This window comes from Arachis hypogaea, chromosome 20, assembly GCF_003086295.3.
Source record: "Arachis hypogaea cultivar Tifrunner chromosome 20, arahy.Tifrunner.gnm2.J5K5, whole genome shotgun sequence".
Classification (NCBI taxonomy): domain Eukaryota; kingdom Viridiplantae; phylum Streptophyta; class Magnoliopsida; order Fabales; family Fabaceae; genus Arachis; species Arachis hypogaea.
Genome location: NC_092055.1, coordinates 140,649,391 through 140,673,452, shown reverse-complemented (window position 1 = coordinate 140,673,452; position 24,062 = coordinate 140,649,391). Strand labels below are relative to the sequence as shown.

Sequence of the window (24,062 nt, the reverse complement as noted above, 5' to 3'; positions counted from 1 at the left end):
TAGATAAACAAAAATTGGACCGTCTAATTTATGAGAAAATAGAAATCGAACCGAGGAATTTATGAAATCGGACCGAGAGATTTGTGAGAAAACATAAATCAGACTGAGAAATTTCTATTAAAAAAATAAAAAATTTTAAAGTATAGAAATCGTACCCTTCGATTTGTATATATTCCACACTTTTGAATTATATGCTGATTTTGATTCAGAGATTCAGATTCGATGAGAAATTCCACCGAGTAAACTTCTACTAAATATACTAGTTAATGTTACATTAACTTGATGTTGTCTTTTATATATAATAAGACGAAGGAAACATACAGAAGGAGCAGTAGCACCGCACCACGCTGAAAATGAAGATCACCATCCTAATAATAATAACCTCCTGTTGTGTCTTCCCTTTCGTCTTTGCAAACCTAAGGCTTGGCTTCTATGGTGTCAGTTGTCCAAAAGCGGAGGCAATTGTTCGTGATGTTGTTCAGAGGCATTTCAACAAAGACAGATCCATAACCGCCGCTTTGCTTCGCATGCACTTTCATGATTGTTTTGTTCGAGTATAAAATAAGCTATCTTTCTAATATTATACTAATAAATAATATAAATATTATTGAATCAACTATTTTCAGAAGTCCATGAAAAAGTTTAAAATTTAAAATTCTATTAGTTTGTTAGCGTAGTTTAAAATTTAAAATTCTGTTAATTTATTTTGTATTTGTCTCCAAGGGATGTGATGCGTCGTTGCTAATAGATCCAACGGGGAACAGGTCATCGGAGAAAGATGCAGTGCCGAACCGAACCGTTCGAGGATACGACGTCATTGACGACGCTAAGAGTATCTTGGAACGAGCTTGCCCTGAAACGGTGTCGTGTGCAGATATCATATCACTGGCGACGAGAGACGCAGTGGCTCTAGCCGGCGGACCAAGTTACAATGTCCCGACGGGAAGAAGAGACGGGTTAGTTTCGAACCCAAAAGAAGTGAGACTTCCGTCGCCGACACTGTCGGTGTCGGAAGCTATGCAGTCGTTCGCGGCAAAGGGGTTTTCGCTGATAGAAATGGTGACGCTGGTGGGAGGAGGACACTCAGTTGGAGTGGCGCATTGTAGCATGTTTCGCGAGAGGCTTTCGAGCTTTCGAGGAGGAAGCGTTGATCCCACCATGGATCCTGATTTGGATGCAAGGTTGGTGCAGTTATGTGGATCGTCGAACCGGCCGGCCACGAACGATCCGACCGTGTTTTTGGACCTAAACACGCCGTTTGCGTTTGATAATAGATTTTGTAATCAAATTCTTGAGAGGAGAGGCATACTTCACTTCGATCAGCAGCTGGCTATGGACGAATCATCCAGAGACATGGTTTCGCGTTTTGCGACGGATGGTGATATCTTGTTTCAGAATTTTGCAAATGCCATGATAAAATTGTCTGCTGTTAATGTTTGGCTTGATAATGAAGGAGAGATTCGAAGGAATTGCAGGGCTTTTAATTAATTACTTAATTAATTAATTCCCTCTTTATAGAATAGAATGAATGAACGAGTGAGTGTATATTGTATAATAATTGTGCCTTCAAGCTAAGATGAATACTAATACTAATGTTGACTATTTGTAATTGGTGTTTGCTATGGTACGGTGATAAATTCATAGGTACCGATACATTTAAAATATAAATAAGTAATAATAAGACATATGGAATTTATTTTCTACATCAGCATTTAATTTTTTTTAAATATATATTATATCACCACTTTTACTAATACACCCTTTTAATTAAATAAAAATAAAAAATATTTTTTGTTTAATTTTATAAAAAGTCTTAAATATTCTTACTTTATTTGATTAGACAAAAATACCCTTTTAAATTAATCAAATTTTAGAATTTAATTAATTCTAATCGTATAGTTTCAAATAATTTAAACAACAAAATAAAAACATAAAAAAAAAAAACTAAAAATCAATCGTTCTTTATCTTCTCCAATTTTTCTAATCATTCGCCCCTCCCTCTAAAGCAAAGTAAAACATATCAAAAAAATAAAAAATCAATCGTTTTTCATCTTCTCTAATTTTTCTAATCATTCTTGCCCCCTTCTTGCCTCCTTCTAAAGCAAATCATTGAAAGTCCCAAACCAAAATGACAAAACCCTAGTCGTAGTTTTGCTTTTATGATTGTGATTGTTGTATGAAAGGCCGTTTTAAGTTACTTTATTCATTACTATTCATGACTTCATACTTCAGTTTTATTTCTTAAGACCAGGCAATATGTATGAATTATCTCAATTAATTCCAAACTTTAGTGTCTGTTTACTCTATGGAATAGCATGTCCTAACCCATTTACCTCCCTCTTCTGCTATAATAAGTGAAAGACAAGTAAATTATGAGTGGTACAGTCTCAACGATCTAAGCCTACGCCGTTAGATTATTATTTTATTTTTTATTTTATTAAAGGTAAAGGCAGTAAAGGAGAGAAAATTGGAAGTCCAACATCGTATTACAGTGTTTCAAAGCCTTAATGTTTTGTTAGGGTTTTGCCTTTTGGATTTGGAATTTTCAATGTTTTGCTTTAGAAGAGGGCACAAATGATTAGGAGAATTGGAGAAGATGGCATAAATAATTAGAAGAATTGGAGAAGACGAAGAACGATTGATTTTTTTATTTTTTTGATATGTTTTGTTTTGCTTCAGAGAGAGGGGACGAATGATTAGGAAAATTAGAGAAGATAAAGAACGATTGATTTTTAGCTTTTTTTTATGTTTTTGTTTCGTTGTTTAAATTATTTAAAACTATAAAATTAGGATTAATTGAATTCTAAAATTTGATTAATTTAAAAGGATATTTTTGTCTAATCAAATAAAGTAAAAATGTTTAAAATTTTTTATAAAATTAAATAAAAAATATTTTTTTTATTTTTATTTAATTAAAATGGTGTATTAGTAAAAGTGGTGATATAATATATATTTAAAAAAGAAAAAATTAAATGCTGATGTGGAAAATAAATTCCACATGCCTTATTATTACTTGTCTATATTTTAAATATACCAGTACGCATGAATTTATCATCGTACCGTAGCAAACACCTTTGTAATTCCATATTATTGAAATATATATGCGATGATGAACATCAAGTTCGCTATGCATGTCAAACCTTGCCGCTAGGAGCAGACATGGTTTAGATTTTTAAAAATATAAATTACATTCATCTCAAAACCAATTTTATAACGTGAATTTTATCCAACTCTTTCTAAAATAATATGTAATTTATTCTCTTTAATATGCTAATTTTTGATTGGTTGATATTTTAATTAACTATGTTGAGTTTAGAAAACTCTTATCTAATTAAAATGATGATCAAACATTATTAAAATATTGTTGATCGAAAAATATTTTCGATAAGAGTAAGTTGATTCGAAATAAGTCAAAGACAATTTTCCGAGAAGATGTACGCGTAAGCGTAGGGTTGGAAATAGTTGGTGCAGATTGGGCTTCGAGTGACTTATTATTTGAATAGGTTTAATCGAGTAAGCTATTCGAAATGGATGATCGAGTAAGGCATTTGAAAGACAGGTCGAATAGTTGTGGTAGTGGAATGTGGTAGTGGAACAGTTAAGGCTTCTACCACACGAGGAAATCATGGGAAACGTTTACATCAAGCGACAGAAACAGTTACCGAAAAGAAAGCATTTGAAAGTTCAAATTTGTAATTAATTATAATTAATTATAATTAATTGTCAGTTACTAAAGGTAGATTATAAATACTAGGAAGTCTTAAGAAATTGGGGTTGGAACTTTTATTCAGAAAAACACTCAAGCACACTCACATCCCAGTGAATTCCTGAGTCTGCAATCGAGTAACTTTTTTGTAGGGTTCCTTTCATCGTTTCATTCTTTCAATTTACTTTTCTGTAAATTTAATATTTTAAGTAAATTTACTTTCCCAAGTGTTCTTTATTTCTATTGTTCAATTTATCCTTCTGCATTTTAATTTCACATGTCAAAGTCCTTTGATCCAATCAAAGGCATTTTATTGCTTTCTTTTCAGTTTCAATGCAAATTATTTTTTATTTATAAACGATTTCCCTTTTGAAAATTTTATTTCTTTTTATTACTCCCTCAATTTATAGAGTCTAATTTATCCTTATTCTTAAAAATTATCTAATGGAAGACACTTTGATGTACTTTTAGAAGAATTGATACCTGCAGAGAGGAGTAGGTTTCGCTCCCAGACTATTAGAATCGAACCACCATCAATTTGCTAAAAATCGACAAAACAAATTGGCACTCCCGGTGGGACAATTTTTAAATCGAAGTGTGTCAAATAACTTTTTTCAATATTACTTGGTGTATGCAATTACGGAGTGGAAAAATCACACATGGCTGATGAGATATCGATTGTGAATGGTGGATCATCCACTAATGATAGCATACCAGTATCTGTGCAACAGGCCGACGTATCTTCACGTTCGGAGGCTGCAAATGAAACTGAAAGTATAGCAGTTACGACTGTTCAGACTGAAAATGTTGGACGTAATATTCGTCCACGTGACCCTGTGCCACCATATCAACCTCCATTGACTGCTGGTTGGCCTCTTTACGGTCTTCCTCCTGGTTATACCCCACCGGTGAGTGGATTTATTCCACCTATCCTCTTTGAGAATGTAAATGGAGTGAATAATACTCAAAACCCACAACAATATTATGAGTACTCTCGTGATTTTAATGTGGGCTCCACTTCGAATGCCGCTAATTCAATGGCAGTATATTGACAACAAGTGGAGGAGAATCACCATGACTTAGTCAATTTATTGACTCAACAAATGACTACAATTCTGAGTCCCATGATGGCTGATCATAAATCAAAATTCGAGCGTCTTGCTAGACAAGTCGAAATGATTGCTCGAATTGTTGATTATGATGATAGTGAAAGGCATAATGCCAGGGAAAATAACGAAGGAATAGAAAATATTTTTCAAAATGAAAACAATGTTTTGAATCAAGAAAACCCTTATATAGATCTCCGAGGACAAAATGTTGATGAGTTTTAGCCAGATTACATGCTAATCATGGTGGTGAACGTTATCAAGTCACTAGAATTGTGGAAGAAGTTTTAAATCGAGTTGGGCTCAATGTTGGTTTTATGAATCGACCATATTTTGTGTCTGCCTTTCCCCAAGTTGTTCAGATGGTCGAGGTTCCAAGAGGGGTGAAGAGTCCGAAAATAGTCACAAAATTTGCTGGTGAAGTTAGAGAATCAACTACTGAACATGTTGCTCGTTATTTGGTTGAGGTTGGGAACTTAGCTAATGATGAAAATTTGAAAATGAAGTTTTTTCCTTCTTCACTGACGAAGAATGCATTTACTTGGTTTTCAAATCTCAGACCAAATTCGATCACAACATAGAATCAGTTAGAAACTACTTTTCACGCTCAATTTTATCGAGGGGAGATGAATGTAGCAGTTACTGATCTAGTGGCTTTGAAACGTGAAGATGGTGAAACCATCGATGATTATTTAATACGTTGCAAAAACGCTAGAAGTAGATGCTATGTGTCATTACCCGAAAGTGAGGTAGTGAAAATAGCAACTATGGGGTTAGGATTCTATATGCGCAGAAAACTACTCAATGTGCATATTCCTGATTTAGCCCATTTGGCTGAAAATGTTCGACATACCAAACTCATGAAAAAAGAAAAAGAAAAGTATAGAAATGAACAAAGATCAAAGAGTAAACCCTTTACTCGAAAAGAAAAGGTTGCTTATGTAACCATGGAGTCCTCAGAGGAGGAATTCGACTTTGAAACAGAAGTCGATTTGCCTGAACTTAAGAAAGGTCCTCCATATGTTTGTTCTTTATTGAAGAAATTTCCAAGTAGTGAAAAGTCGAATGATTCAAAATTGAAAAGTGGAAAGAAATATAGTTTTGATATTTCGAAATCTGATTAGATTTTTGATGTGTTGCTTAAAGATAAACAATTAATTCTGCCTGAGGGTAGAACTTTACTTTCCGTGAAAGATTTAAAAGGAAAGCCTTACTGTAAATTTCACCAAGCAACAAGTCATTCGACTAACAGTTGTGTCCGTTTCAGGGACTTGATTCAAGAAGCGATAATGGAAGGACGGTTGAAATTCGACGATGGCAAGAAGGAGATGAAGGTTGATGTGGATCCCTCGAGGTTGATGCCAGTTATGTCGAACCTTGTTTTGGAGTAAACATGGTTGTCGCGTCCTATGACTTTGATGTGGCTCTTGATGATTTCGAGTCACAGGTGAGATCTGTATACCCCAGAACAGGGGATGGTTTGTTTGATTTCTTGGTTCAGCAAAAGATCAAAGACCGGAACATATCTCTATGTCCATGGTGCAATGCTGTCTTTGATGCTGAAGTAGCAGCAATCTTTGAAAAGGAAAGGATGAAGAAAGAATTGGCTCATAGAGAAGAGCAAGCGCGCCAGAGGCAGCCGATTAGGCGTATGGAGGGTTCTAGCTCAAAGACCCCTCAAGAAAATGTGTCTACACCTTTAAGCCGGTCCCAAGCCATAGGTGTTCAGTGGATTAGGAATTGTCAAGAATTCCAGAGACGTGATCATCTGTATCGATGTAATTCACAGTGGGGGGCATCGAGCACCTTCTCGAAATCAGTATTCCTACTATCGAGGTCGTGCCAGGGGTTATCTGCGAGGAAGGGGAGGAAGGAGAAGTTTCAATCAGAACAAGAAACTTTCGATTGAGGCAGGCAAAGAGTTAAGCAAAAGGGCAACGCCTTCTGTGCATTCTCGAATTATTTTTCCTTCTGATGAAGAGACTTACCCCAAGGAGATTCCATCACCTGCAAAGATGGAAAAGGGCAAAGTAATAGCCCAGTCTTCTGGAGTCGATAAAAATAAGGATGTCGATATTGATGAGGAATATTTTGATAAGGGGGATGATGACATGATAGGGACGATTTCGATCATTCCAACCAAATATTTGGGAGAGTATGAAGGTGACCCCAATGAAGATTATGATTCGGAGGATGAGCCGGGTTACTTCTTGCGGCCTACTGAGAAACAGATGTCTCATCTCCGCCCACTTCATATAACAACTACTTTGAGTGGGATAAAGGTAAATAAAGTTCTAATTGATGGTGGTGCTGCAATCAGTCTGTTGCCGGAGAGGATGTTGATCAAGGTGGGAAAGCATCCTGACAATTTAGTCCCTACAAATATTTCTATGATATATTTCAGTGGGACTTCGACCCCAGCCAGAGGGTTGGTTACTCTGACTGTGAAGGTTGGCTCGTCTGAGCGTAATACTGTCTTTGTGGTGGTTCCCTCAAGAACAAGCTATAATGCTTAGTTGGGACGAGATTGGATCCACGGTGTGGGAGCCGTACCTTCTACTGTGCATCAGAGCGTGCTTTTATGGACTAAGGAGGGTAAACCTGAAACCGTCAAGGCAGATTCAAATTTATATGTCGAACAAATGCATGTTGATTTCAGGATATATAATTGTAAGTTAAAGCCCTTAAATGTTGATCGATCACTGAGCTCTTATAATTGTGAAGGGTGCTACTTGTCCTCGGAAGGCCTCTCGGTGAAGTTACGCTATCCAGAGTTGGGTTTTGAGCCAACTGGTTGGGATTGTCTTTCTTGAGGACCTTGAAGGAACTGCTCTATGGACCAGGTTGAGGAAGTTTCCGATTACCTGGTAACATTACATAATTATTTAAATAATTTTCAGTCTTTAGAAAATAAAGATGGTTCTTCTGGTGAAGTTGAATCACATAGGGTTAGTAATATTATTAGTTATAATGCGCTCGATTCGATGTCTTCAGTCGAATTTAGTTATGATTTCCCTATTTCTTGTAATAAAAATAATGATGCAAGTCAGACTGCTGATTTAATAGCAGAGGCTCATTGTGTAGAAAATAAAAGTAATGATGTTTTAATCAATGATCAAGTCTCTTCTGTCTCCAATAATTCTATTGATTTCACTTTTGAATGCATTTATGATTTAGAACCATTGGGTTTTGAAAAATACTCAGTAAATGATGATGATTACTATAAAGGGTTTGAATCTCAAGATCCCTTAAAGGAAATTAATCTAGGGATTCCTGATGATGTTCGAATTACATATATTTGTAAAGATCTTGTTGATCCTTTTCGAACTGAACTCTTTAATCTTTTACATGAGTTTAAAGATTGTTTTGCTTGGGATTATCATGAGATGCTTGGTCTCGATCATTCATTAGTGGAACATCGATTAGCATTGAAACCCAATGCTCGACCTGTGAAACAGACTCCAAGACGTTTTGCTCCTGAAATTAATATAAAGATTAAAGAAGAGATCAAACGCTTGATTAAAGCAAAATTTATTCGAACTGCACGCTATGTTGAGTGGGTGTCGAATATCGTCCCTGTTATGAAGAAGAATGGGAAGTTGAGAGTATGCATCAATTTTAGAGATTTGAATAATGCTACTCCAAAGATGAATATTTTATGCCTATCGCAAATATGTTAATCGATTCTACAGCGAAAAATGAAATACTTAGTTTCATGGACGGTTATTCTGGGTATAACCAAATTTTCATTGCAGAAGACGATGTGGCTAAAATTGCCTTTCGTTGTCCTGGGGCATTGGGTACGTACGAATGGGTAGTTATGCCTTTTGATTTGAAAAATGCTAGAGTAACATATCAGCGGGTAATGAATGTTATTTTTCATGAGTTTATTGGGAAATTTATGGAAGTATATATTGATGACGTTATGGTTAAATCAAATTCGGTAAGACAACACATTGATTATTTAAAAAGAGTATTCCTTGCTATGAGAAAGAATGGGTTAAAGATGAATCCTTTGAAATGTACTTTTGGTGTATCGGCTGAAATTTTTTTGGGTTTTATTGTTCATAAAAAAGGGATTGCCATTGATAAAAATAAAGCAGATGCGATATTGGCATTGTCTGCACCAAAATCGAAAAAAGAGGTACAATCATTTTTGGGTAAGGTAAATTATCTTCGAAGATTCATTTCAAATCTTTCAGATCGAACTAGAGTGTTTGCACCTTTAGTGAAACTTAAAAATGATTCACGATTCGAATGGACAACGGAGTATCAGTTGGCGTTCGATTCGATTAAGACTTATTTGTCTAAAGCCCCGATTATGGCAAATGTTCGACCATTTGAACCCTTAAAATTATATATTGCAGCATTTGAAAATACTATAGGGTGTATGTTAGCCCAAGATGATGAAAACGGGCATGAGCGGACAGTTTATTACCTTAGTCGAATTTTAACTAATATCGAAACGAGGTATTCCCCCAATCGAAAAATTGTGTTTATCTCTATATCATGCTTGTATGAAATTAAAATGTTATATGGTGGCTAAATCGGTGAAAGTTATAGCACAAACTGATTTAATTAAGTATATGTTGAGTTTCCCTATGTTAAGGGGATGTTTAGGGAAATGAATACTGGCGTTGACAGAATTTGATTTACAATATGTCCCAACCAAGGCTATGAAAGGACAGGTCATTGCAAATTTTCTTGTGGATAATTCGAAAGATCTGAATGACCAGGGGGCAAATGTAATCGAAGTAAAAATCGATTATTGGAAGTTGTATTTTGATGGGTCGAAACATAAAGATGGTGCAGGAGTTGGGATTTTAATTGTTTCACCAGAAGGAATTTTGTCGAAATTTCTATTTGAAATAAAGTATCCTTGTTCGAATAATGAAGCAGAGTATGAAGCATTGATTCTGGGCCTCGAAATCTTAATTAATAAGGGAGTTTCGGAAGTTCAGATATTAGGGGATTTCCAGTTGGTTTTGAAGCAGTTGTCCAAAGAATTTAAATGTAATAATAAGAGGTTACAGAAGTATTTGACAACTGCTTGGGAGTTGTTAACTTCTTTTCAAAAAGTTTCTCTGGTCCATATTCCAATAATTCAGAATGAAATGGCTAATGAATTAGCCCAAATTACTTCGAAATATAAAATCGGCCCAGAAACTCTTGAGTCTTTAGTAGGTATTCATCAGATTTTAGTACCTGCAAGTGAAAGGGAAGTTTTGTGTGTTGATGAATGGGAGGATATTGATTGGAGGAAGCCTATTGCTCAGTACTTGAAAGATCCCAGTATTTCAGTTGATAAAAAGATGAAATTGCGAGCAATGAATTTTGTTTTAATGGCTGATGAATTATATAAAAAAGGTATCGATGGGAGTTTATCGAAATGTTTGGGTCAAAATGACCAAAATATTGCTTTGGGTGAAGTTCACAATGGGATATGCGGTGCTCATCAGGCTGGGAAGAAAATGAGATGGGTGTTATATCACAATCATGTATATTGGCCATCTATGATTAAAGATTGCATTGATTATGCAAAAGCATGCCTAGAATGCCAGAAACATGGTTCGATTCAGCAAATCCCAGCATCAGAATTACATTCGATAATAAAGCCATGACCATTTAGAGGTTAGGCTTTGGATTTAATTGGGTTAATTCATCCTCCTTCGTCAAAACAGCACAAGTTTATCCTAGTAGCAATTGATTATTTTACAAAATGGGTTGAAGCGATCCCTTGATAGAAGTAAGTCAATGTGAGATAATAGATTTTATTGAGGAACATATTATCCATCGATTTGAAATTTCTCAAACATTAAGTACTGATCAAAGAACAATGTTTACTAGTCAGCAGATTAAAAATTTTGCAGCTTCAAGAAGTATTAATATGGTTACTTCAACTCCTTATTATGCACAGGCTAATGGGCAAGTAGAAGCAGCAAATAAAATTTTGATAAGTTTGATTAAAAAACACATTGGAAACAAGCCTCGAACATGGCATGAAACTTTAAGCCAAGTGTTATGGGCTTATCGAAATTCACCAAGGGATTTGACATGTACTTCGCCATACAAGTTGGTGTATGGTCATGACGCAGTGTTACCATTAGAAATTAATTTGAATACTTTAAGAGTATTAAGACAGAATGAGTTGCCAGTTGATGACTATTGAAATGCAATGTTTGATGAGTTAAATGAATTAGACTCAGAACGAATTTTGGCACTCGATAATATGATTCGACAAAAAGAAAGTATTGCTCGAAGTTATAATCGACGAATTAAGGAAAAGTCTTTTAATGTAGGTGAATTAGTTTTGAAAGTTGTCTTGCCAATGGAAAAGAAATCGAAATTTCTTGGTAAATGGTCCCATACCTGGGAAGGTCCGTTCCAAGTGATGGGAACATATTCTGGAAATGCTTACCAGATTAAAGATATTAAATCAGAAAGAGTAATTAATTCGTTTAATGGAAAATACTTGAAGCAATACTATTGTTGGCAAAAGTAGAAGTTCAACATGCGTATGTTTAGAAAAGATGGAAAATATTACAAAAAAAAATAATAAATAAAACTTGAGATGAAAAGAAATTCAAGGTGCCACTAATTTTGCTAAATCGGAGCGTAGCTTTGTCCTTTTGTTGTCCAGAATTGAGAGTACTTTAATTTGTTTGAACTTGTTAGCTTGGACTTTCTCAAGTTATTTTTCATATTCTCTCAGCTTGGTATCAATTGAAACAAGTTCTTGAATGAGGTGGTGTTGTTCTTGTTGGGCTGCTGCCAAAGGTTTGGCTATAGTAGCTCGATTTTGGCGTATTGTGGCAAGCTTTTCATTAATCTGAGCTAATTTTTCTTCAAGTATTGCTTCTTCTCGATCATGAAAAGCTTGAACAAAAATGGCATGGGAGATTCTCATATCAAATTCCTCACGAGAAGCTTGGATTGGTTGAGCGGCTGCAAAACAGTTTTCTATATTAGTTTTGATATTGGTTTCTTCAGTCTTAGTTTCTTGGAGTTGAAATTGAGATGCAACGCTCTCATTGAGAAGTTGTTTGAATTCTTGAATTGAGGCAGAATTTGGTGTGTTAGTTGGGAGTTCAAAAGAAGAATTCAAAAGATCAGCCAGGAGTTGGTTAAGAATTAGATCATTAACCCATGTGGTAGGTGGATGATCCAAGAGCTTAATGAGTGATCAAAACTGTTCTCGAGTGCCAGGATCTATTTCGAATGAAGACCTTGAGGTAGCAAGTCTTGAGATTGCTGGCACAGGCATTGGTACTTTATTTTCTTGGATAACTTTATTTAAAACAGAAATCAAGTCGACCAAGGTAGCACTTGAAGGGGTGGTAGAAGCACTCGATGTTTCGGGTCTTGGTCCAAGAGGAGTCTGAAGATCGACTCGGAGTGAAGGACTAGGCAGTTTGTGAGGAGTTTCTAAGACCCTGGATCGAGAGGAATCTGAATTAGTGGTGTCAGCAATTCTTGAAGCAGAATCAGAGTCTAGGGCCACCTGGTTTTCTGCAGAGAATGCAGTTTGATTGTTTCGTGAAATTGACTCAAGTATATGGGTTTCTTCTGGAGAATGCTGCAAGGGATTTGTTGTCGGATCGACCACCTATATTGTATGAAGAGGAGGTGGAAAAGCAGCTGGAATTGACTGAATTGGCCCTGTGAATTGAATTGAATAATGTGATGTGGAGTATTCTGGGTCATTTTGTTGTTGCAAAATTGGTTGATCAAGAGCCCCATTGGATGAAATTGAATGGGCAACATTGATAGGCTGGTATAAAAGGTACACAATTATAAATTTGAAATTTATTTTAAACCAAGTAAAATGTGTGTAGAGATAATTGTGTTACCTGAGGAAGTCTGGATTTCCGTACCAGCTGAGAACCATGGTCAGAATCAGCTGCATCTTCCGATTGGGAGGAGGCAGCAAGAGTATCTTTATTAGTTGGTTCACTTTCATCAGCGATTTCGCTTGATGATGGCAGCAGTAACTGGCAAAAAAGTTCAGAATTAAGTATGGTTAAGAAAATACAATTTGAAGAACATTTCAAGTTAAAAGGAAAAGTTATGAATAAAATAGTTACTCTTCGAGAAGTTCTGATAGGAGTCTTTCTACTTTTGTGTGGTGGTGATCGAGCAGTATCAGCTTTCCTTTTGTGAGTTCTTTTTGGGGAACTCTCAGCGACAGGGACCGTTCGAACAGCAGTTTGTTAAATTTCTTCTAAGGTATGGGTGTACCTTGAATAATAAGCAGCCCACCATTCGAAACAAGATTTGGTGATGTATGAACTGCGTTCATAGATCAAGAAGTTGAAGCGGTCTTTGCGTTGTTGATCTTTTAAGAGACAGGTGTTGAAATCTTCTTGAGATGTTAGAGAAATGTAGCAGAATGGATCACTGTGTCAAGGTTGTGGTGTTGGAATAGCTTGAGAAAACCCCAGTTGTCTGGCTGTTAAGTGAGGAGCATATAGGGTTATCTTGAACTTTTCTTTTTTGTGTTGTGGCAGCCCAATCGGTATTACCTGAACAGCCAGTAGGTTCACCCAATTTGGATTTGCGAGTTCACTCTCCTCATTAGTATTAGGAAAGAGTAAATGATCAAGCCAGGCAGGGCCGCAATTGCGACACAAAAAGGGAGTGAAGTTGAGTTGATCATTGTCGAAATCCTTGCAAGAATGAAAAAGGGAGAAGACAGCCCAGAATCTGTCTTCATCTGATTGGGTGTCCAGAAAATTGGGTTTGTAATTAGACAATCGAAAACCTTCAATGTGTTGTTTGTCAGTACTGCCACCTTCAGGTTTTGTCACAAAATTTTCAAAAGTGGCATTAAGCCATAATTGAAGGAGCCACAGAGGACCTCCTGTACTGATTATTTTGTTGTCTCGGAGGTCGCAAACAAATTGACTAAGCTCTTCAAAAATGTGCCCTAGAAGAAGCTTGGCCAAGTTGAGAACTTTCCCTTCATGAAGAAGAGTAGCTAAGGGAAGGAAGAATTTTGGCATTTGTACGCTTCGAGAGCAGAACAGGATTGCATTTAACCAATAAAACAAGAAGGCTACATGTTCATTATCTGTGATTTCTGTACCATCTTCACCCATGTTATGAGTAATGAAGTCACTGTAAGAGTTGGTTAAGACAACATTATACTGGTGCTTAGATTGCATGTCAGGAGTACAATTTGGAGAATTTATTGGGAGTCCTGTAATGGCAGCTACATCGAGGAGAGACATTCCGATCATTCCGCAAGGAAGGTGGAAGTTGTTGGTTGTCCTGTTCCAGAAACAAGTCACTGCCCCAATCATCCAAGGGTATGTTGTGAGTGAGAAATGAGAAAGCCTTAATAGTTCCTGTCTTCCTAGGGCTCCCCAGGTAGCACTTTTTGTGGGTTCAAGGCGTTGGTACCAAGCTGTGAAATCGAATCCTCGAGGATTGATTTTTGGATTATTTCTGAAAGATTTTTGGTTGATGAAATGAGAGATGTTAAAAGTCTGGTTTATTAATAAATCTCCCCCTTCAGCACTAGGGAAGAAAGAAAGTTTTTTGTTTGCTCTCTCAAGAGATTCAATCGGTCTGAGAAAACAGTGTGTATCTGCACCGATTGTGAAGGGGATTAAGATTCTGGTATCATTAACTTGCAAATGGGGATCGTCAATGATTTCATCATTGACTTGATTGAGAATACGAAGGGCTAGTAGGATGCCGGTGCTATTGCAGGACCTTTACCCTTGTCTTGAGTGGTAGCATGAGAAGAGGAACCAGCCATCGTTGAGTACAGGAGAAAGAGATTAAAGGTCGAGGATTTGGTGAAGTTCTTAATGTAAGGAAGATTCAAAGAATAATGAGTATTCGAAAGATTTGAATCAAAGGGAGAAATGATGAATTTAAAGTATTACTGTAATTGTTATTATGAAAAGGATGCGAATAGAGGTAACTTCGTGAAGAAGATGAAGTGGTAGAGAGAGAGAAAGCGCAAGTTTCGGGAGATGTGTCGAGTGGGTCAGTATTAATGGGGAGTTTAAATGGCAATTATTATTGACTTGAGAACTGACGTGTTCAGTTTTGGATTAAGTGTTTTATCTTCTAATAATGTTATCGAAGGCAAACACATTAATCCAATGGGGTAATTTGTTGATCGAAAAATATTTTCGATGAAAGTAAGTTGATTCGAAATAAGTCAAAAATAATTTTCCGAAAAGTTGTACGCGTAAGTGTGGGGTTGGAAAATTAAAATACAATTAAATATTTTTTTTGTTTTATATATGTCATTAAATAACCATTTAAAAATTCTAGTCTCATAAGATTACGAATTCGATTCCTTATAATATTCATGACTGAAATATTTTTTTTCAGTTGATGTCGTTATTACCAGTAAAATTAGAGCTAATTTCAAAAGAAGAAACACTAATAAATATTCATGTATTTAGGTAGGGGTGGCAAAGCGGGCCGGCCCGCCCCAACCCGCCCGCCCCCGCCTATGCCCGCCCCATAAACGGGGCGGATCGACCCGTCCCGCCAACTAAAATGGGTTTAAAATGCTAGCCTGCCCCACTTTATGGCGGATTGGCGAATCGGCGGGCTAGCCCGCTTGACTTTTTCCTTTTTTTTTTTGAAAAATAAAATTCAATAAAATTAACCAAAAAATAATAATTAAAAAATCAAATACAAATAAAAAATAGTTAAATTATAATATAATTTTTTTCACTATTTTTTTTATTTTTAACTTCAATAAAATTGTTCAAAATAATATTTGTGAATAGAATCATCTTTATTTTAAAAAATAAGTTACATAATTTGAGCATATATACGAAATTGTAAAATAAAATAAATAAAGTTAATAACTAAAAGAAGAATAAAAACAAAAAATGAAAAAAAACATGTTTAAAAATTCTATAAGTAATAATTTTATAATAATAATCACTCTTTTATTTAATAAAAAAAATAAAAAATAAAAATTTTCGGTCCGGCGGACCGCCCCGACCCACCAAAACCTGCCAATTTGGCGGTGCGGACTTGGCGGATTTTTTTAATTTGACGAGCTCCAAATTCTAGCCCGACCCGCCTTTTTTAGCGGGTTTAACGAATCGACCCGACGGGCTCGACCCGTTTTGCCACCCCTATATTTAGGTTTAACTTTTAGTTTCAACTATTATTTGTTATTAGTTAATATTACTATATTTTAAGATTTAAATCAATGAATCTTATTATTCAATAATTATTAAGTATGTAACAAAAAATATACACAATAATATGACAACACAATAAAATACAAAATAATTGAATAAATTTAAAAATATAAAAATAAATATTTAATTAAATAAAAAATTAAAGAATAAAATTAAGGAGTCTTAACTTGGAGATACAAAATAAAAAACTAGCAATAACTAAAGAGAATTAACATCATAAAGAGCAAAATGTTATGACGCTTTTGGTATTTAGATTTAAATTATTGACTTATTTTTTAATTATTTTTTGTTATTATTGTTTAATTTATTTTGAAATAATCAATATATCATTATTAGCGAACACAAAATATGAAAATATAAACTATAATCAGAGTTATTATTTAATTTGTTATTGTTTCACAATTTATAATTTTAAATGATCTGATCTCATATTGACAATAATTTTGATTTGCATAAATATTAGATAAAAATAAATAAACAAGTTAATATACTTTTAATTCGTGATTTTTTGTGTTAGGGTTTTTTCATATCCCAAATACAATTTTAATTTGTTATGCAAACTAAAATAAATAACGATATAATTTTTAAAATATTGGTAAATAATTATGTCTTATTTTACAATATTATTATTTATAATAATTTAAATCAGATGAATTAAAAATATTATTATCGGGTTATTGTAATATATGGTTAATTATAAATATGAAATAATTATTTTTTATAATTTTTTTAAATTTTACGAACTCTTATTTACGTATTTAAAAGTGGTCTTGCTACGGATGTATATGCTTAAATAACTTTGCATAAAAACTCATTTTGTAATTCTTGTCATTAGCAATTTTTACAATTTTCATTATAACTTGATTAAAAAAAATACATGAGACCTACTATTTTTGAAACCACAGCTTTTTTATATTCTCATCAAACTGCTGCCTTAATACACATTTTTATATTATACAAGTGTCCTATTTTCATACAAGACACGTTTAAAAAAAATAATAACATTAACAAGCAGAGAAAGAAATGTGCCTATCTGAATGCGAAAAAAAAAAAAAAAGCATGAACGAAGACTTAATTAAAAATTTAATTCAAAATATGTTTGACGCTTAGTATTTTTAAATTAAAAATTAATATTTTATATTCTCCTCTTAGTCATTTAATACGATACCTTATTTTCCCTTTTAAAGTATATATCTACTATAATAAATCCTACGTACTTCCATAATTGATGATGTATCTAATGTTGATGCAGTGAACTTTGCTCTAGCAGTATGGCGATTGCAATGAACTCCCGTTATTCATTCCTCATTTTTATTACTCCTTTGAACTTTAGTAACCATTTCATGGACCTTGTTGTGAATCCTCTTCCTCTTTTAACATTTTGTTTCTTCCTACTTTATTACATCAGCAAAAAGTTCTCTGTATACCCCTTACTCCAACAAATTCAATGAATGACATGTTTGCGTCACCACGCACGTTTTCAGCTTCTTTGCCGGCGGCTGACCCGTTTACCAAAGGGTTTGCATTAAAATTAGACACAATGGGCTCAGGCCCATTAGCATTGTTCCGACAACAAAAAAACTTTTTTTACCAAAATTCTTTTTTTTTTAATAAAACTCAACACAGTAAGTGGAGCAAAGAGAGCAAACAAAAAGGAAAAACACCAAACTAAGGCATAAACTAAACAGCACAACTACATAATATCCTTGTCATCTTCGGCATTGCCATCAACAACAGAAGGGATCCACACGTAACCATTCCTTAAAGTTAATGAAAGTCAGGTGGATTATATCGTCAACCTCTTTTCTATTATTCTGAAAAATCCTTCTATTCTTTTCAAGTCAGATATTTCAAATAATAGCACAGAAAGATACCATCCACCTTTTGTGTTCCTGGCTCCTATGAACAAACCTATATAATCCCCAACCGAGACTTAGTTAAAAACTTAAAATAGCATATTAGCATACTTTTTAATATGTTGCATTTGAGTTCGAATGTTAATAATATTAAATAATAGATAAAAATTCTTAAAAATGTTAGATGTGTGAATATGTAATGTGTATGAGTTTGTATATACGGTCCAAATAAATGTAATTAAACTATATAATAAGAAGATAAGTTAAGTTTGTTTTTTTTTTTTTTTTACTGAAAAAAATTCAGTTTTTAACCTATTTGCATAAATTTTATAAAATAATAAAAAATATTATCTGTTTTTAGCATTTTAAAAAGAAAAAACTAAATAGAGTAAAAGAGCTTCTGTAATAAAGTGAACCAAATGCATCCTAAATTCCGTCGAATTCGCAAATATTAATTAGCTTGTCACCAAAAAAAAATTACCTATTGTTGATCCATGACTTGAGTGATTCCTAATTAGCATTAGTGTATGTTTGGGCGCCATTATTTTGTTAAAAAAAGATCTTTTTTCAATGAAAAAAGATCTTTTTTTATTTTTTAACGTGTTTGGCAAATTTCTAGTAGTAAAAGTAAAAGCACTAGTAAAATAAAAAAAATATCTTTTTTGAGAAGCTGTAATTTACATCTTTTTTTAAAAGATCTTTTTTTCTTAAAAAAAAGATGTTTTTCATGTAATAAATGAACAAAAAAGTACTTTTATACTGTTATACCAAAATATAATTGATAGATAAAAAAACCTTTTTACATGAGATATCTAAACATAAAATTACTTTTATTTTTCTATAAGATCTTTTAAAAAAAGATAACTAAAAAAAAAATTTTTTTTTAAAAGCTCACCCAAACAAGCCTTATGGACATTTACCAAATTTTTTTATTTATTACACTTATTCCTTTATTTGTATTAATATTGTATTTTTCACAAACTAATATTTAGTGAGATTGTGAAACACACAAAAATAGACTAAAAATAAAAATAGAAGCCCGATTCCATAGTTAGACCCTATTCCCACTCTCCATTCCTATTTTCTTTCCAACTCATTTCACATGTGGTTCTCTTTTTCCAACAACCACTGATATCACACTATGATGTTACTATGTTAACCACCTCGAATCTGTAGTTTGATCTAATTTTTGTTGAAGTCTTTTTCCCCTTCATCTTTTTAATCTTTGTTCCCCTTAAAGAAAACATTGATAATCAAGTTTTCCGGAATTGTCCCTATTTAGATCTATATTGTAAACTCTAATGTTCCCCTTAAGATTCAGACGCTACTAATTTAGCAATGAGACATAATTATTTAACGATTAGATATTTTTGTCAGAGATGTCTGTAACTCGTATTTGAGTAAATTCTTGGAACATCATTATCAAAATGATTGAGAAAAATGTGTCCTCAATTAAGGTCATTGTTTCTAGAAAGTCATTACTTTTGTTATTCACAATGACATCAACCTTATTTCTTATGTCTTGGTTCTTTGTTTTGCATTCCACAAGTCAACCTCAATCCATTGACAACAAGTTAATACCCAATTCGAGGCGTTTCTCGAATAATAACAACGACTATGCTACGTGGACACCAGAAAAATATGTCGAGCCCTCGGTCGGAAACCGGGCAATCCTTGTGAATAGTAAAGATGCATCATCATCATCTCAAGATTCATATGATGAAGGTAAATGCAACAAAAACAATGAGGAAGTTGTTATCAAGATTTTCATGTATGATTTACCATCAAAGTTCCACTTTGGACTCTTGGATTGGAAAGAGAAGAATAGTGTTTGGCCTGATATTAGAGGAGCAATACCTGGTTACCCAGGAGGATTGAATTTGCAACATAGTATAGAGTTTTGGCTCACATTGGATCTACTAGCTTCGGAAATTCCTAATGCTCCAAAGGCTAGTGCTGCTGTTCGAGTTCATAATTCAAGTGAAGCTGATATCATATTTGTGCCCTTCTTTTCATCTCTAAGCTATAATCGCTACTCCAAGACCAATCAACATGGACAAAAGAGTAGGAATAAGGTACAACTTAAATTAGTCTACAGTGAAAATTCATGTGCAGTCAACTTTGCATAAAGTTATAGCTGAGAGCCGTTAAATGATTTGAATATTTGACTAAATTTTTATCTAACGGCTCTCCTTTATCAACTTCACGTAAAGTTGGCTATACTGAGTTTCCACTTTAGTTTATATATGCATTGTACTCTTTTTTTATTAGATTTTTTACCATGGAATTTTTTGTAAAAAAATAAAATAGCAACTTTTATTTGTGCTTATTTGGACGCGATTAAATCGGAAAAAAAAAATTATTTTTTCAATGAAAAAATATCTTTTTTATTTTTTAGTATATTTAGTAAATTTCTAATAGTAAAAGTAAAAGAATTAGGAATTTTTTTTTTGAAAAGTTACAATTTACATTTTTTTTAAAATTTTTTTCCTTAAAACAATGATATTTTTTACATAATAAACGAACAAAAAAGTATTTTTATCTTATTTTATCCAAATATAATTGATAAATAAAAAAATATTTTTATATGAAATATCCAACTATAAAATCATTTTTACTTTTACAAAAAATCTTTTAAAAAAATATTATTAAAATTTTTTTTTTTTTAAAAATGACGTCCAAACAAGCCCTTTATCTAGTAAATACTCAAATTGGTCCTAATAAATTTTAGGTTGAACATTTTGGTTCCTAATAAAGTTTTTTTACGTGAAAAGTCTTTAAAAATTACTTCGGTTAAGATATTGGCCTCGTTTTTAATAAAATTTTTAATATGGGTATTGAACAAATAAATCATTAACAAATATATTATAAGACATTTTGGTTCTAAAAAATGTCATTATAAGAAAAATTAGTTCTTTATACATAAGATCAATCTATCTCAAAGACCGCCAAAGACATAAAATTTTGTGTGCGGTCAAAATATCCAATTTAAAATTTATTTAAAATTAATTAAGTGTTATTCTCATATATTTTAGTAGATATTTTTTTCTAGAAGTTTTTAATGCTTAGATTGATAATGTAAGAAGTAATAATAATTATAATCTCTTGTGTTGTGCTTTTTTTCTAAAATGCATTTATTTTTTAACTTCAAAAGCCAATAATCCAAACACACTCTCACTCTATATATAAACTTAATTTTATTTTGTTAAATTTCGGTGAAAACACACTCTCACTCTATATATAAACTTAATTTTATTTTGTTAAATTTCGGTGAAATTTACTTACTAGTAGTATTATTTTTTTCTTCTTGTTCTTATCTAAATTTATTGCAAAGTGATTTTATCTAAATTTATTATTTTAACACACACCAACTAACAAAGGAAAAGAATGAAAAAAGGTACTACAAGAAGAGCTAGTGGAGTATCTGGCAGGGCAAGAACTTTGGAAGAGATCAGGGGGAAAAGATCATTTGATTTTAGCACACCATCCCAATAGTATGTTGGATGCAAGAGTGAAATTGTGGCCTGCAACTTTCATACTTTCAGATTTTGGAAGATATCCTCCAAACATAGCCAATGTTGAAAAGGATGTCATTGCACCCTATAAACATGTTATCAATTCCTATGTCAATGATACCTCCACATTTGATACTCGTCCAACGTTACTCTATTTTCAAGGAGCAATATATAGAAAAGATGTATGTATGCCTCTCTTTCTCTTCAATATCTTTCTTTTATATATTTTCATCTTTTTCTCATTGAAAGGATTTACATCTTAGTTTAAATAGTCCGTCAATAACTCAATATATAATTAAATTTTTTAGATAAAAATTTTCGGTTAAATTCCTACTAACCAATGCTATTAAAAAATTCGAAACATTTTGTTCTAAATGTAAATATTCTAAACATATTTGATTTTTTTTTTTTAAAAAGTAAGTATAATAGAAACTAATTTTTAATTAGTTAGTACTAATTAATTTTTTATTTTTATTTTTTAGCATTTAGAATTTAGGTTTTTTTGTGACTAAATAGAATAGAAAAAAAAAAAAAAAACAGAGACAAAACCAAATTAATTGGCTAGATTCATATTTAAATCTATTAGATGTTGAAATTCACTCCATGGTTGACTCCAATTCGAGTGAATGTCCACGCCAGAAACAGCTGCTCTAGCTATACAATCTACAACACTATTTGCATTCATCTGAATTAAAAGAATAAAGACTTTCCAATTCTAATTCATAACCTCATGTATATGCTTTGCCAAATCCCATTTTGAATATCCTTATCAAGCATTCTTTGGTTTACCAAGAAAAGAGCTTCTAAATCGTCTGTTTCACAAATAGCCTCACGAAATCAACTATCTCAAGTTAGAAGTAAACCTCTCCAAAATCGCATACAATTCAACAAAAAGAACACTGCACACTTCGACTTTCCCAAATTCCAGTGCAACCTTTCAACCAACATCCATCAGAATTGCGAATGATACAACCAAAACCAGCATAGTCAAAAGGAGGTTTAAATTTAGAATTTAAAATTTACAATAAAAGTTAATTTTAAAAAATTAGATGATATCAAAAATAAATTAAACAAAATATATATATTTATACACAAATTACATATCATTTTTTATAGTTGATTTTAATGTATGCATATCATTTTTGTTTTTTATTTTAATAACAATGATGAAATTAGTAGATCCGTAAACCTTTGTTAATCTAATATAAAGATTTAATTAGAGACACTCTTAAATTATAATCACTTAACTAATTCTTAATAAGGTGAAGACTGATATCCAATTGTTTTTATATAAAGTTAATAGTTAAAAGTCATTAAATAATAATTTAGTAAGCATACCAAATAATTTAACATTTTCAACTAACAACTTCACATAAATACATCTACCTATGAGTTTCTATCTATCAATAGTTTGTCATGTATTGTTTGTTTACTGGTAAAGACTCACGTGTTAATGTGAAGTTGTTAGTTGAAAAATATTAGATAATTTGATATGTTTGACTATAAATTATCATCTAACAGTTTTCAATTAGCAACTTCACACGTGAGTTTCCATGTTGATGATGATTAGGGAGGCGTTGCACGGCAAGAGCTATTTTATCTCTTAAAAGATGAAAAGGACGTACACTTCTCATTTGGAAGCGTTCAGAAAGATGGAATTCAGAAAGCCACCCAAGGCATGAGATCTTCAAAGTTTTGCCTCAACATCGCCGGCGACACTCCTTCGTCGAACCGCTTGTTCGACGCCATTGCCAGCCACTGTGTCCCCGTCATCATCAGCGACGCAATCGAGCTCCCATACGAGGATGTTCTCGACTACTCCGAGTTTTGCTTATTCGTTCCCACAAGAGATGCTATTCAGGGAAACTATCTCATAAATTTGATCAGGAATGTCACCAAAGATGAGTGGACCAGAATGTGGAACAGGTTGAAAGAAGTGGAACCGTTCTTTGAGTTTCAGTTTCCATCAAAGGAGGGTGATGCTGTTCAAATGATTTGGCAAGCAGTTGCACGAAGAGTTCCTGCTGTAAGATTGAAGATGAACAAGTCTAAGAGATTTTCTCGCTGTCCTTCTACTACTACCTCTGATGTAGTGGAAAAGTCCATACATGTACCAAGTAATTTTTGGTGAGAAATATTAATAATATATCTATTTTTCGATGTTGCTTGTAAGAGTTTAGGAGGTATTTATATCTTTTATGTTGGATTTAAATAGAAAAATCTAAATCAATTAATATAAGGCTAATTGGTTAGCTAAACAAAATTAAATTAATATGTATGAACTATTAAATAAAATATTTTAATCATTTAAAATATAAATTAATAAAATACTAAATATTATTTGCGTTGTTTTATTTTCATTACAATAAGTTATGAACATTTCTCCTTGTGTCACGATACCAAAACTAATTGTATTGTAAGTTATTGAAGTGATTATTTTATCTCCTGAAACACATAATACATGGAATATTCAAAATGGAACCAAGACTCTTTAGTATTTACTACTACAACTTTTAAGCTAACTCTATTAAGGGTGTGTTTGGCAAACACATTGGGGAGGAGAGAAGTCTGTTTGAACTTCTTGAAAGTTTCACTTGAATGTTTGGCAATTTTTATCCTTGTGAACGCAGAATTGATTCTGCCTCTGAACCCACGTTTAGGAGAAGCTCAAATTTGTAGCTTCTGCATTTCACGTT

The 24,062-nt window shown here is 33.1% G+C and overlaps 2 protein-coding genes across 2 annotated transcripts; both read left to right on the top strand.

Annotated features, from left to right (window-relative positions):
* Nucleotides 1-235: 235 nt before the first annotated feature.
* Nucleotides 236-1,604, top strand: LOC112786686 (peroxidase 44). Its single transcript, XM_025830055.3, has 2 exons — nucleotides 236-554; nucleotides 724-1,604. The coding sequence occupies exons 1-2, from the start codon at nucleotides 354-356 to the stop codon at nucleotides 1,486-1,488; spliced, it is 966 nt and encodes a 321-aa protein (XP_025685840.1). The 5' UTR covers nucleotides 236-353; the 3' UTR covers nucleotides 1,489-1,604.
* Nucleotides 1,605-19,210: 17,606 nt separating this feature from the next.
* LOC112786547 (probable arabinosyltransferase ARAD1) lies at nucleotides 19,211-23,497 on the top strand. Its single transcript, XM_072231312.1, has 4 exons — nucleotides 19,211-19,424; nucleotides 19,536-19,926; nucleotides 21,249-21,548; nucleotides 22,937-23,497. The coding sequence occupies exons 1-4, from the start codon at nucleotides 19,279-19,281 to the stop codon at nucleotides 23,495-23,497; spliced, it is 1,398 nt and encodes a 465-aa protein (XP_072087413.1). The 5' UTR covers nucleotides 19,211-19,278.
* Nucleotides 23,498-24,062: the final 565 nt, after the last annotated feature.

Bases quoted from the DNA above. Each gene is read 5' to 3' on its own strand.
- LOC112786686 (XM_025830055.3), top strand. From the start codon at position 354: ATGAAGATCACCATCCTAATAATAATAACCTCCTGTTGTGTCTTCCCT. The intron at 555-723 runs GTATAAAATAAG...TTTGTCTCCAAG, and splicing joins TTCATGATTGTTTTGTTCGA to GGATGTGATGCGTCGTTGCT.
- LOC112786547 (XM_072231312.1), top strand. From the start codon at position 19,279: ATGATTGAGAAAAATGTGTCCTCAATTAAGGTCATTGTTTCTAGAAAG. The intron at 19,927-21,248 runs GTACAACTTAAA...GAATGAAAAAAG, and splicing joins GACAAAAGAGTAGGAATAAG to GTACTACAAGAAGAGCTAGT. The intron at 21,549-22,936 runs GTATGTATGCCT...GATGATGATTAG, and splicing joins GAGCAATATATAGAAAAGAT to GGAGGCGTTGCACGGCAAGA.